This window comes from Leuresthes tenuis, unplaced genomic scaffold, assembly GCF_036924035.1.
Source record: "Leuresthes tenuis unplaced genomic scaffold, fLeuTen1.0.hap1 SCAF_2, whole genome shotgun sequence".
NCBI lineage: Eukaryota > Metazoa > Chordata > Actinopteri > Atheriniformes > Atherinopsidae > Leuresthes > Leuresthes tenuis.
Genome location: NW_027325356.1, coordinates 12,548,020 through 12,562,074, shown reverse-complemented (window position 1 = coordinate 12,562,074; position 14,055 = coordinate 12,548,020). Strand labels below are relative to the sequence as shown.

At 39.9% G+C, this 14,055-nt stretch overlaps 3 protein-coding genes across 4 annotated transcripts in view; all 3 read left to right on the top strand.

The window, feature by feature from the left end:
* Positions 1–279: 279 nt before the first annotated feature.
* LOC140302386 (trans-1,2-dihydrobenzene-1,2-diol dehydrogenase-like) lies at positions 280–4,096 on the top strand. The gene is made up of 7 exons (XM_072381212.1): positions 280–476; positions 582–693; positions 782–945; positions 2,103–2,355; positions 2,881–3,005; positions 3,208–3,358; positions 3,720–4,096. The coding sequence occupies exons 1-7, from the start codon at positions 387–389 to the stop codon at positions 3,827–3,829; spliced, it is 1,005 nt and encodes a 334-aa protein (XP_072237313.1). The 5' UTR covers positions 280–386; the 3' UTR covers positions 3,830–4,096.
* Positions 4,097–5,678: 1,582 nt separating this feature from the next.
* LOC140301650 (trans-1,2-dihydrobenzene-1,2-diol dehydrogenase-like) lies at positions 5,679–9,132 on the top strand. Its single transcript, XM_072380223.1, has 7 exons — positions 5,679–5,831; positions 6,353–6,464; positions 6,701–6,864; positions 7,212–7,464; positions 8,061–8,185; positions 8,389–8,539; positions 8,756–9,132. The coding sequence occupies exons 1-7, from the start codon at positions 5,742–5,744 to the stop codon at positions 8,863–8,865; spliced, it is 1,005 nt and encodes a 334-aa protein (XP_072236324.1). The 5' UTR covers positions 5,679–5,741; the 3' UTR covers positions 8,866–9,132.
* Positions 9,133–10,707: 1,575 nt separating this feature from the next.
* The window catches only part of LOC140301651 (trans-1,2-dihydrobenzene-1,2-diol dehydrogenase-like), a 208,614-nt gene continuing 205,266 nt past the window's right edge, over positions 10,708–14,055 (top strand). For both annotated transcript variants that reach the window (XM_072380225.1, XM_072380224.1), the window contains exons 1-4: positions 10,708–10,805; positions 11,471–11,582; positions 11,847–12,010; positions 12,370–12,622. In XM_072380225.1, the coding sequence (XP_072236326.1) occupies positions 10,716–10,805; positions 11,471–11,582; positions 11,847–12,010; positions 12,370–12,622 (619 nt within the window). In that variant the 5' untranslated portion in view covers positions 10,708–10,715. The remainder of the gene's footprint in view (positions 10,806–11,470; positions 11,583–11,846; positions 12,011–12,369; positions 12,623–14,055) is intronic.

The following is a 14,055-nucleotide window of genomic DNA, read 5'->3' as shown; positions in this document are numbered from 1 at the left end:
ACTTTTTCCCCTTCAGCATGTTAATGATGGGCAAGAGCCCCAATGATCATCCAGTTACAGATTGTTAGAGACAACTGGTGCAAACTACCTCAGCCTGGATTGAAAGGTCTGTATCAGCAACAACACGACAACTCAGCAATGTCTCTGTGTGTGTGCATGTGTGTGTGTTACAACCTTTACCTCAGGGTGGGAGCAGAAGGAAGGTGACACATTGTGCCTCTCCAGCATATAAATGGAGCCTTGCAGCCGCTGGCTCTATAGCATGACAGTTTCGTAAGTTTCTTCCCCCTGAACGTGTAACCCTTCTCAAGGTCATAACTTGTCTGCAGCTCAGTTCTTTACCAAAGCAGCATCCCTCTCATTTGTAACTTCCCATCCAATTCAACATGGCAACTCGATGGGGACTCTGTGGAGCTGGGAAGATCAGCCATGACTTCAGCGTTGCCATGAAAACTCTGCCCTCAGAAGATCATCAGGTACTCTACACAAACAAGCTCACTACATTGTCATTGTCTCTTAGTATCCTTTTTTCTTCTGAGCCAAGGTCCTCTGTGTGTGGTTTTTTTGCCCTTATGGTAAAGATTGCAGCCATTGCATCAAGGAGCTTGGAGCGAGCCAAAGATTTTGCCAAAAAACACGGTATTCCTAAGGTTTATGGCAGCTATGAGGAGCTGGCCAGTGACCCAGACATTGGTGAGTTAGGATCTAAGAGTGACCTGGTGATACAGGCAGATGTAATGTTGTTTTGGTATGACTGTTTTAAATGCCTGTGTCTTCACAGACATTGTGTACCTGGGGGTCCTGCACACAGAGCACTGCCGAGTAGGTGTACTGTTCCTGAATGCTGGGAAGAATGTGTTATGTGAGAAACCCTTTGCTATGAACTCTAGACAGGTGAAAGACCTTGTCGCGACAGCCAAGAAAAACAATGTTTTCCTGATGGAGGTAAGATAGACCTTTGCCTGGGGTCCACTTGCTTAGAGTAGGGTTATTGCAGTAGCACTTTTCTGCTATCCCCAAAATGAAATATTGAAGGTGTGCTGTGTTGTAAATACATGAAGATAATGATATTAACACACATTGATATTTTCTTATATTGCTGTGAGAGAAGCTGTTGGATATTCTGGGGTTTCTACACTGACATACACAGATATTCGACATGTTGTTGCAGGTGTCACAACATGGTTGAAGGCACCGTTTCACATATGACTAAGACCTCTTCATTTTTGTTAAAATGTTCCATTTTTGTGCTCCAACACACTTAAAATGAGTTAAAACTTGATAGTCACAGGACTCACTGGTCAACCTGAATTTTGGTAATTTATTGAGTTAAGTTAGATCTGAACTAATGTATAAAAACAATAAAGTAAGAGTGTAAAAAAATGAACCATTCCAGACAATGGTAAACCAACACCTGATGTGTTCAGGAATGTAAAATGTCTTTGTTAATGCATTCAGATCTCTTTCTAAGAAACTTATTTGGATAACAATTCCTATTTGGAAAGCCTGATCGCTCAGCCAGTTAAACCTTTTTTAATCATAAGTTTTGTATTTTTAATAGCTCTTTTCTCAAATATTGTCAGGTTAGGTTTTAAGTGCTATATAAACCTTTAACCTTTTTGGCTACAAGCTATTAACCTTGTGACCAAAATAAAACACTCCTGAGCCGATGGTGATACTGTTATACTGTGATACATACATACAACAAATCTGATTAAACCAATCTTCCTTCCACATATATAGGCCGAATTGGAACTCCTGTTTTCATTTTGCATGAGATGATTGCTCCAGTGGGACACTACTTCACTACTACACCATAGTTTTTACTCACATTGAAAAAGAGAAGTAGTTTAGAGTGATGAGAGATAGATCCTTCAGTTGTAACACTGACGTCTGTTTATTTTGCTTAATGAATAAAGACTTCAGCATCCAGTACACCAAAAGAACCTATGGTATGCTGGAAACACTCATGACTCATTGTACACGTCTGCCACAGTGTCACATAAGTCGAGAGCTGTTTTAATAAACTGCTGCTCAGGTGAAACTTCTGTAAAACTGCTTGTGTTGTCGTGGTGCATGGTCGTCTGCTCTGTCTCTCATAGGCCATCTGGTCCCGCTGTTTTCCCGTGCATGCTGAGGTGCGCCGGCAGTTGGTGGAGCAGACAGTAGGGGAGGTGAAGCTAGTGAAGGCCTACTTTGGCTCCCCTCAGCTCCATATTCCTCGCTCGGTGGAGAAAGAGCTCGGTGGAGGAGCTCTGCTGGACATTGGAGTGTACTGTCTGCAGTTTGTGCTTATGGTGTTTAATGGCGAGAGGCCAGAGTCCATCCAGGCAACAGGGGTGCTGCTTGACTCAGGTATGATTCAGCACACAGCAGCAGATGTGCAGAAAATGTGAGATGTAGATCAGTATCATTAACCACACAGAAAAAATAAGTAATCGCAAACTGGGCTTCACAACTGAAGGAGAGAAACTTTCACAGAAAATTGCTTGTAAATGAACTAAAATGCAAAACCTTCAGGCAGAATATCTCTGAACTGAAAATCCAAGACTCATTATTAAAATGTCAGACTAATCCAAATCCCCCTCAGAGAATACAGTAATGCAGTATAACTGTCAGGAGAATATGTAACTGCATGACTCAGAAAGATATCCTGCAAAGTAACTGTCACACTATACGTAAGATGAGCATTTTCCTGCCTTCATGTCAGCTTATCTGTAAAACAAAATTTATCTTAAATACAAAGAAAGCCACTAAGGGTAAATAAAGTGAAATGGAAAGACCACAGTGATCTAAGACAGCATGTTCAATAATTCATTCATTTGATTATTTGCTGCTCACCAGTTTTTACAGTGATTTGATATTTTACTTGTTTGGCAGGAGTGGATGAATCAGTGGTTGTGGTTATGAAATTCTCCAGGAAGAGGATGGCCTTCTGTACCTTCTCAATTGCTGCTCGACTTCCAAATGATGCTGTCATTGCCGGCACCAAAGGTTCCATTCAAGTATGCTGATCTTGTGCTGTACAGTAACATTTCACCTATTTGAAAATAATGGACACACAAAGACTAAATCAGTTATGATAACATTTACATCTAATTCAGTGTAAGTCTTTAGACAAAGACTTATATGACTGAATATGATTGATGATTGAGAAGTTTAGGGATGGGATTTGCATAGAAATGTGCCCTGTTTTCACACTTTCAGGTTCTTGGCCCCATGCACTGCCCCACCACATTGGTGGTGAATGGTAGAGAAACCGAGTACCCTCTGCCTGAACCGTGTCTCCCTCTAAATTTCACCAACAGCACTGGGCTTCGCTACGAGGCAGAGGAAGTGAGGCAGTGCCTCCTTAAAGGTAGGTGACAATAAAGGCAAAGTTGTGCATTTGTCTTCAAATTGAAAAGGAAAATACTGCAATTCAATGAAACAGTTGCATTCTTGGGGCTTCTGATGCAATTTCATTTGAATAGTAATATACAAATGCATCCATTCAGTCGGAAATATTGCTGCTCTCAGCCCTTGGAGTGTCCTCTATAATGTGTTTTATTACAGGCTTGTTGTTTTTGCTTCTTATATGCATTTGCATAATCTTTTCATTCTTGCTTTACTGCACAGTACGCCTCATTATGAATATGTGCATAATTTAAATGTGGTTTTCCAAAGATATCTGTCCCTCAGTCTGATTATTTTCCTGCTTAACTCCTCTGCCACTGCAGGACTTAAGGAGAGCCCTCGGATGCCTCTGGCCGACTCTGTCTTACTGACCGAGATCATGGATGAAATTAGAAAACAGGTGGGAGTTGTCTTCAGCCAGGACAACGAGTGACATCACTCAAAAGCTGTTTCACTTGACCTATAGTAAACCTACTCACATGGAAAAGAGGAAGCTGCTTATCGGAAAGGCTTTGGTTCGCTGGAATTAGCAGATCAAGCACAGCACTGTGGGACAAAGCCTGAGCAGAAGCAGTAGCAGTAGCTATTAATGCAGCAAATTGTGACTGGGATTTTCTATATAATTGACAATCAGTAGATTATCAGTAAATGTAAATTGTGTGTGTTTCATTTTGAGATTTAACACTCCATATATATATATATATTTTTTTTTTGCAACTAGATAGACTCTTAATTGATGTTCTCCCACTATACTGTATATGACAGACACTGCCTGATTTTGCATTACACAGATTGAAGAAATCAGGTATAAATATGTCCCAATCGACATAAATCCTCATGTTAACAAATAAAGCAACTGCATTGTGTGTCTCCATCCTGTAATGAAGTCCTGGACCTTTAAAGACAAACCCAGCTGTCACTGTAAAGTGGGTGATTGATGAATCCAGTAAAGGACTGACTGTGGAAGCCATGTTTCATTTCAAATAGCACAACTGGATAGAAGAGGAGACTCCAAGTGGCACATTGGAATGGAAGTGTTCTGTCATGTCTGACCCTTACTGCGGTGTACAAATAGATTAAAAAATGGGTTGCAGTGTCTGCTTTTCAAGGTTAGGACAGGGAAAGGCTTCTATGAGCCAGCAAAGAACATGGCTCATTTAATACTCTCATTTAATACTCTCATTTAATACGCTCTCAACCTTTTGAGCTCAAGAATTTAATTGATGCGTCCCTTGAATGCAAAGTGGAACATCTCAATCCAATAATGTAATTTTGCCCTCTTGATTTTGCTTGATTAGTGAGGAATTCATATTTTGTTTATCTACATCCTGTGCTGCTCCAATGCTATGCTTTAAACCAGCAGCTGCATTTTAAGAGAAGAAATAAACGAACCATTTGGCTTCAAACTGGATAGTGATAACTGTCAGCCTTAACATGCCCATCTACAAAATACCACATACTGTGAAGAACCTGTTTTAGAATTTCTCTCTGATCATGAAAAAAACTAAGTGTACAATTGAATTGTACATGTGGTAAAAGAGCTTTTAAACTCAGAAGGTCAACAAAACAATTTCAATATCTTGCATTGATATGAACACTAAATCTTATCCCCAAAGGACCATTGTCATTTTTATTCTAAAAGATGAAAAAATTATACATGTTTCATAAATGTGACATCTCTAGTGTTTTCTGGGAGAACGTCTAAATGTGATTAACCACTAAAAGTATTCCCAAAATGCTCCAAAGAATAAATCCTGACTTTAAAGTATTAACGTCAATACTGGACTGGGCTACATTCAGTAGTTTTATTTTCTTTCTTTTTTGGTGGTTGAGCAGGCACCCCTTTTGCTATGCTCATTTTTTTAAGCTCCTTGACACACCCCTTCCCGATTCAAATCCCAGCAGAGGGCCTTTTCCTGCATGTCCTCTGCCCTCGTTTCCTGTTGAGCAACTTTCCAACAAAAGATTTTAAAAAACTCCTTTAGAAAAAAATTGACTGATCACAACCAATTAGCTGATAATAGCATCATTACATTCTAATCATTGAAGATTAATATTCATCAGAATGTAATATAACATCAATAATAATATAATTGATATTAATATGATTACATATACAGATTTTTCTTTCCTCTTTGTTTTACTGTATTCTGCTGCTTAGATTCGTATAACTAATATGCTTTATAATACTTGTATGTTTTCTTTAACGTAAATAAACAAAGGCAAAGTCACACTGGGAAAATTAAAGCTCCGTCGCCACCTAGTGGCAAAGCACAGCTACTGCTGCTGTCGGTAAAATTGGCGCTGACAGCCAACCGGAAGCAGCTCGAGACACTTTCTCCAACATGGCAACCAGGTGGGGAATCTGCAGCGCGGGGAAGATCAGTAATGACTTCACTGTAGCTCTGAAAACTCTTCCAGCCGAGGACCATCAGGTATTTTTGCTGACTGACTGTGATACAAATGCAAGCCGTCTCTTAAGGACTCACTGAGGCGTATCCCTTCGTGCTGAATTGTATTCGGCTGACCATGAGTTCAGTTAAAAACAACTTCTTGTTACCTATTAAAGACACACAACCACTAACAAGAAGCCAGTGCCTTTTTTTTTCGAGTTGAATAAAATAATCACCGGAGGTGAGTTAACTGCAGCACTAGTTGGCATTTGTTTAGACATGAATGCCGTGACAATTTTACCGTAAAGGTCGTAATGGCCATGCGGATTATTTATTTATTTATTTATTTATTTATTTATTTTAGCAGAGACATAGATTGAGATTAAAGAAAGACAAATAACACATATTTTCTCCTATATAGCTATGGAGCAATACCTTCAAGAAAACTTTAAAAAGAAAAGGCAGTTAAAGTTTCCTTACAGCATTAAGGGAGTATGACAGCAATGAGCCTCTCAGTGAGGTAACAGAGGAATACTGGAACTCATCTCTGACTGTATTTACAGGTTGTGGCTGTAGCCGCTCGCAAGTTGGGGGATGCTCAGGAGTTTGCCAAAAAGCACAGCATCTCCCGAGCTTACGGCAGCTATGAGGAACTGGCCAGAGACCCAGACGTAGGTCAGTGTCTGTCAGTGTGTAAACTGCCTGCTGCTGAGCTCAGTCGGAGCTGAGACTTGACAAATCAGTTTACGAACCCTCCTCTCGATTTCCCTTAACTTCCAATTTACTTTGTTATACTATTACACACACAATCATTTTTGCTGTTGAAATATCCATCCCAGATATTTTTAACAGTCTGAATACCCCGTTGTCCTTCAGCATTCTCTCTGGTCTGTGCCTTCATGTGTGTGCAGATGTGGTGTATGTTGGGACTATCCACCCGCACCATCTGAAGGTCTGTCAGCTCTTTACGAATGCCAAGAAGAATGTGCTGTGTGAGAAGCCGCTGGCCATGAACACCAAGGAGGTGAAAGAGATCGTGGACTCGGCCAAGAGGAATGACGTCTTCCTCATGGAGGTGAACTTAAAGCAGACGTGAGAGAAAAAGATGATTTCTCTTTAATGATGGCATGATCTGCTCAACCAAAAAAAAAACAACAACAAACAAACAAAATAGGCACATTTTCAATTAAACTTTGCGCACATAGTAATATGTAGTTATACAGCTCTTGGTCTTGTGTGATGCATTGAATTATGATTTGCATTTACCAAACAGCAAATTTATGATATTTATCTTATATGAAACCCTCAGTCTCCCGAAAACTCTCAAAATGTTATATTCTTTTGAGATGACTGAGTGTTATTCACGCAGATTTAGAGACCTGCAATGTAACTGTATAAAAAAACCTTCTGTTCTCTTTCCAGGCTGTCTGGACCCGCTTTTTCCCAGCATCTGTGGAGATAAGACGGCTGCTGGCTCAGAGGGAGCTGGGCGAGGTGAAAATGGTCCGATCAGAATTTGGGGTGCCCCTGCAGGACGTTCCAAGATCAGTGCAGAAGGAGCTAGGAGGAGGAGCCATACTAGATCTTGGCATTTACTGCCTGCAGTTCATATTCATGGTGTACAATGGAGAGAAGCCAGAGAGCATCCAAGCCACTGGGATCTGCCTGGAGACAGGTAATGAATCAGCAGGATGGTTGAAATTAGTTTATAGAACCATATTTATATTTATGTTTGCACATGCTTTGATAAGTCACTGTGCCCATTTCCTCCTGAACTATATAAAGAGATCAGGAGTGGCTCAAGAATTATGCATAGTACTGAGCATTTATACATAATAATAACACATGTTAAAGTGCACCAGCAACAGTAGAACTGGCTTGCTCAGTCTGGGTGTCTTTTAGTGAGATGTGTGACATAGTTACTCTTAAGTTTTCCTGTAAAGCTCAGTAACATTCTCATCACTGTTTCATATTTCGATGCATCTGGCGTGCATTTTGTTCCTGACAGGGACACGTTCATAGCTGCCCCTCACATGTTAAGAGTGGGAGCAGCCACTTTACCACCCGAGCCAGCCTCAGTATCGCTTTGACTCCCTCTGTGTGAGCTGAGGTCAGCCTTCAGTCCTCAGTGTGTCTGCTCAGTTCTGATGAAGCTTTATCTCACTTTTGTCTGACCAACTAAATACTACTCTTGAACATTAATTTTATTTACTGTCTCACTGACTTTGCCTTTTTTTAGCTGAAATTCTATGTCTTTCTTTGCAATTGTAGGAGTGGATGAGACTGTGACCGTTACCCTTAAGTTCTCTAAGAACAGAATGGCGGTGTTGACTTGCTCTTCGGGTGTGCAGCTGCCCAATGAGGCCCTTGTTGTTGGAACAAAGGGAACACTTAAGGTAAGTCACCAAAGGAAGGTGACTGCATACTTTCAAACTGTCAGAAACACAACATCATATCCTACTTTGAGGATTTATAAACTTGTTCAATAAATCAAAACCTTTATGAGGAAACCCGAGAATTAAATGTGTAACCCAAAAAACTAATAAAAGTATGTAGTGTTATCGTTGTGGGATTACGTTTGTGCGTGCCCTCTCTTTAGGTTCCCTGCAACATGTGGTGTCCCACATCATTAGTGGTGAATGGAGAGGAGACCCAGTACCCAGTACCAGAGGCTTGTTTGCCTCTAAACTTCATTAACAGTACAGGGATGCGTTATGAAGCGGAGGAGGTCCGACAGTGTTTGCTCAAAGGTATCAGAACATTCAGTATTTTTTAGTCCGCATCCATGTTCGGATTTGTTATTCACTTAATGCCAAATCATCAGTGTTTTTAGGATTTTCAGATGGATAATCTGTGTCTGAATAGTTAGACACAAATTTGCCACCAGGTGGCATCAGAAACACAGAACGATCTTATTGGCCCTTCATTGCTCCTGCAGACAGATTGATTTGTATTTCCCCTTGTAGGACTGAAGCAGAGTGCAGTTATGTCTCACGCCGACTCTCTTCTGCTGGCTGAGGTGGAGGATGAGATTCGAAGGCAGGTGGGGGTGGTGTACAGCCAGGACTGCCAATAAATATTCCACATGAACTCGCACTGTAATTAAAGAGAAGGAGTGTACCATAGAAAATTACTTCTTGTTGATCCAGCAACTGTAATGTGTGTCCCTAACTGCTACTTAAGTTTAATGTGTACGTTTGACTGACTGGATGTAATTTAATGCAAAACGTGTTTTTTTGACATAGGTTAAAATAATGTTATGCACCACTTTTACTTTGTGAGCATAAATATAAAGGACTTGCATACGGTTGTATTTGTAACCTATTAAAATAATCATGAACTCACTGAAACACTGATACCTTCAATCATTTATAAAATAAAAAAATTGATTCTAAGGTTTTAAATATCAGGACATATGGTAAATCATCCTGCTCTGAACTTTAGGGGAATATAACCTCACATTAACAACACACCATGATGTATAACTGTGCCATTATTTATTGAATGAAACAGAAGCAGTGTGTGAACCACTATGCACACATCATAATCCAGTAGCTTGTAGAACAAACTTAAGCTACAAAAACATTAGGTAATTACTTTATGGATGATGTTGTCAGTCTCACACAGCATTGTGGAGGAATTTTGGCCCACTTTTCTTTCGTTGCCTCAGTTCATTGAAGTTTGCAGACATTAGCTTATGTACATAGATCTTGTAAGGACTCGTCAAAATGTTTAAATTAGTCTGAGGTCTGGAATTTTGGTGATCGCAACAACTTGATTCTCTTTCTCTTCATTCAATCTGTTGTAGATGTGATTCTCTTTCACTTCATTCAATCTGTTGTAGATGTGATCATAGTCCTGGCACATGAGACAGTTTGGACCAAGTTTTAGCTCTTTGAGAGTTCATGTTTGACTCAATGAGTGCACAGTGCCCAACCCCCCCCCCTGCTTGACAGTTGATAGGAAGTGTTTGTGCTGATATGCTGTGTTTGGTTTTTGCCAAACATGGCTATCTTAGCACATATTACAACAGCTTGGCACAGCAGCAAAAGAGTCTGAGTGCCAATCTGGCTTTTCTGCAGCCCAGAACCGTCACCCACTGAAAACAGTTGATTCATTATGGAACAAAGATGGCTATTAAGGAGGCAATGAACTGTTGAACTGCTAAAATCTTCTATATGACGAAAGATTGGGAAACATGTCACTTTCAAAACTGCAGTGGCTGGTTTCCTCAATCCCCAAATATAAGCACTCTGTAAGAACCTCTGATTAACCTAAAATGCATGTTTTTGGTTGGTGAGAGAAAGTCGGCGTACCTGAATAACCAATGCATGCACGGGGAGAACATGCAAACTCCACACAGAAAGGCCCGAGTCAGGATTTAAACTAGGAACCTTATTGTTGTGAGGTGACACTGCCAACCACCACACCACCATGCAGTCTCAAATCTTCTGGCACCAAATTGAATTTTTTTCAAAAAATTAAAGAAACGTTAAAGAAAAGTCTTTCTTACATCTAAAAATATTAGTAAATTAATGATAGCTTTTTCATTTTAATTTACATTTTACACCCTTTTCTTCATTATTGTGTGTGTACCAAACAACGCCCTGAGCCCAGTCAAGCCAAAGAGACAAAGGGATTCTTCCTGTGAGAGTGAAACTTAAAACGACACATTTTATACCTAAGAATGTTTGAGAACCAGTTAACCAAACATTTTTTAAAATGTTGAATTTTTCTGTTTTAGTTTTGTATTTTTATGGTAAATATCTTTATTTGAAATCACTTTATTTATGCATTTGGTAGAATACAAGACTCTATTATAATTATTATCATATTTATCAGTAGTCAATATGTCCTCTACCACGACGACAACGTTTTGTCGCCCCCTTGTGGTAGAGGACAGTAGCTGCTCCTGAAATGACCAGCATGGCGACCAGGTGGGGAATCTGTAGCGCGGGGAAGATCAGTCATGACTTCGCTGTGGCTCTTAAAACTCTTCCTGCTGAGGACCATCAGGTATTTCTGTTAGCAGCAGTGCAGACATTAATAAACTTTGTGATTCAGATCCAGGACGTCCCCTCAGGACTCATTGAAACGACTGCTTCCGCGTTGACTGACTCTCAGTATTTGTGCGCTGATAATAAACCATTTTTTATCATTTGAAGTGCTTGTGTTGTTAAGATGTATCCGGTTAAACTCACTTACTAAATGCAACAGAAGCCGTTCGGTGAACTTGTGTAATCTAATTGTTACAGCCTGCACATTGTCAACACAAGGTTGTGCACTTTTACCGTAAGTTACAGACTAAACGGGGATTTGGGATTTTTCTAAATCCAATGATTACGCTACATTAACATCAATGCGTTTATAATTCAGTCATTGTCACAGTCAAACAACAATGAGGACAAACATTGTAACATTGTGCTATAAGTGCAGTAGAAGTTGTACTGAAGGCTAAACTTTTTGTTTATGAGTGATGACATCTAGTAGATGTGACACAGAAGTACCATTAAGAAAGCTTGTATGCCAAGAGAGGATCATTTATTGAACTATGCAGACGTTTTCCATCATATTTAAAGAGACTGTCGTTTGGATATTATGGATAACACAATGATAGGAATGCAACAGCAATGAGCCTCTAACAGAGGAGTACTAAAACTCATCTGTGACTGTATTTACAGGTTGTGGCTGTAGCCGCTCGTAAGTTTGAGGATGCTCAGGAGTTTGCCAAAAAGCACAGCATCTCCCGAGCTTACGGCAGCTACGAGGAGCTGGCCAGAGACCCAGATATAGGTCAGTGTCTGTCAGTGTGGAGGTCAGACTGTTTGTCGTGTGCTTTGTGCACCAGATGTAAACTGCCTGCTGCTGAGCTCAGTCGGAGCTGAGCCGTTGTTCAATTTACTGACCCTCCTCTCGATTTCCCTAAACTTCCAATTTACTTTGTTATACTATTACACACACAATCATTTTAATTTCCTGTTGAAATATCCATCTCAGGTGTTTTTAACAGTCTGTCCTTGCGCATTCTCTCTGGTCTGTGCCTTCATGTGTGTGCAGATGTGGTGTATGTTGGGACTATCCACCCGCTCCATCTGAAGGTCTGTCAGCTCTTTACGAATGCCAAGAAGAATGTGCTGTGTGAGAAGCCGCTGGCCATGAACACCAAGGAGGTGAAAGAGATCGTGGACTCGGCCAAGAAGAATGACGTCTTCCTCATGGAGGTGAACTTATAGCAGACGTGAGAGAAAAAGATGATTTCTCTTTAATGGCTGTATTTTTGCCTTTTCCACTTCTCTTCAATAACCAATTTTAGGTTCAGGATGATTAATTTGTTGTAAATCAGCTACACTGAAAACATTACACTCTGAAAAACAGCATTAATATTTCAGTATTTTCATTTATTATTATTTTAAATACCATTGTTAAAATTCTTGCGTCTGTGAGAGCCTTACCAGTCTAACGGTTTCAACTCTAACAACCAAATTCAGTCTCTCCTGTGAGTTTATTTTAAGTTGATGCAGTGTAACACAGATTTAGAGATCTGCAATGTAACTGTATAAAGTACTTGTCCTCTTTCCAGGCTGTCTGGACCCGCTTTTTCCCAGTATCTGTGGAGGTCAGGCGGCTGCTGGCTCAGGGGGAGCTGGGCGAGGTGAAGATGGTCAGATCTGACTTTGGTATACCGGTGTTACACGTACAAAGATTAGTGCAGAAGGAGCTTGGAGGAGGAGCATTGCTAAGTATTGGCATGTACTGCCTGCAGTTCATATTCATGGTGTACAAGGGAGAGAAGCCAGAGAGCATCCAAGCCACTGGGATCTGCCTGGAGACAGGTAATGAATCAGCAGGATGGTGAAGTGTAATTGACACACGGGACATATCCAAACACTTTTTTTCTGATGTGATCAAACCAAGATTGATTATTTGGCCTCTATTCTGTACCTCATGTCAAACACTGTGGTGGCAGTGTTCTGCTCTGGGGTGTTAGCAGCAGGGACAGAAAGACATGTCAGGACTGAGAGAAAGCCAAATACAATATTTTAGTTGAGTATAAGTGCGTGGAATGAAAGGAGATTTGAGTGGAGGTTCTTTGTGCATCATGGGATGTCCCCCAACTGCTTTAATCTACAGCAGAATTTCTAAGAGGTTTTTAAGTGAAATCTCCATAAATATTCTACAAGAAGTGCTTCAGATACTTTGTTTATAGCAATCTTATTACATTCTTACTTGAAAAATAATTGTCATATTGATATTATTAGAGATAATTCTAGAAAATAATTTTATTGTCATAGTTTGTAACTGAAAAAGGAAAGAAAATTTAAATAAAGTGTAATCTAGTGTTGTGACAGGCTACTCAAAGACATCACCCTGTCTTCATATTAATTCACATGAATCACAGTCAACACGACTGGATAAGAAATTATAATGATAATGTCACTATAAAAGTTGTGGCTGCGAGGATTTGTGGGACAGAATGATCTCCTTTTTCTCAAAGGATGGTTCAGCGTATGATAAAGGAAATAATTAGGGAAACATCTGAGCTTCTTTCATTAGCATTTAAGGAGTTCAAACAGCTCTTATCTTGGATGCCACTTAGATACTTCTGAGTCATTTTACTCAGTTGTGAAGGTTCCTTATCAAAATAAGACCAGACCCTATATCGCTTGGCTATCATGGGAACGACTTGATATCCCTTCAGAAGTGCTGGAAGAGGTGGCTGGGAGAGGGAGGTCTGGTGATCTCTGTTGCGCTTGTCAGATAATTGGCAGAAAATGGGTGAATGGAGTTTCAATTAGTCTTTACATGAACTGGAATTAGAAGTAAGCATTGTATTTAATGAAGAAAGTAGCAGGAGCAACAGAAAGAAAAATGAAAAACAGTAACGCATGAGTGAAGGTAATTAGTCCTGACCAACTTTAGATATTGAATCAGTAAAATGCAGTTTGTTTGCACCGAAAGCGACTGTGTTAAGATGAGATTTTTGGAACTTTTGGATGTTGTAGCCTTGTTCATTTTCTGCTAAAAAGAGCCACACAATTAATTTTAATGTAATTCAAAAGTAGATGTACAGTAGCTTATCTTTTCTATTTATTTTTGAAATCCAATTGTTAAAATTCCAAGAGTTTGACTACAAAAGTGTTCTCAGCCAAATCTGGAGACACCGATGTCAATCTGATATTTAATTTCTTCCTTTTCATGCATTTTGCAGAAATTTCTAAAAGTCTGTTGTTGTTTTGCTATGACGGGTAATTGTGTGTAGATTTGT

Coding starts and splice junctions, on each gene's coding strand:
- LOC140302386 (XM_072381212.1), top strand. CDS start 387: ATGGCAACTCGATGGGGACTCTGTGGAGCTGGGAAGATCAGCCATGAC. Junction 694..781: donor GGCCAGTGACCCAGACATTG/GTGAGTTAGGAT, acceptor GTGTCTTCACAG/ACATTGTGTACCTGGGGGTC. Junction 3,359..3,719: donor GAGGCAGTGCCTCCTTAAAG/GTAGGTGACAAT, acceptor CTGCCACTGCAG/GACTTAAGGAGAGCCCTCGG.
- LOC140301650 (XM_072380223.1), top strand. CDS start 5,742: ATGGCAACCAGGTGGGGAATCTGCAGCGCGGGGAAGATCAGTAATGAC. Junction 5,832..6,352: donor TTCCAGCCGAGGACCATCAG/GTATTTTTGCTG, acceptor CTGTATTTACAG/GTTGTGGCTGTAGCCGCTCG. Junction 8,186..8,388: donor GAACAAAGGGAACACTTAAG/GTAAGTCACCAA, acceptor CCCTCTCTTTAG/GTTCCCTGCAACATGTGGTG.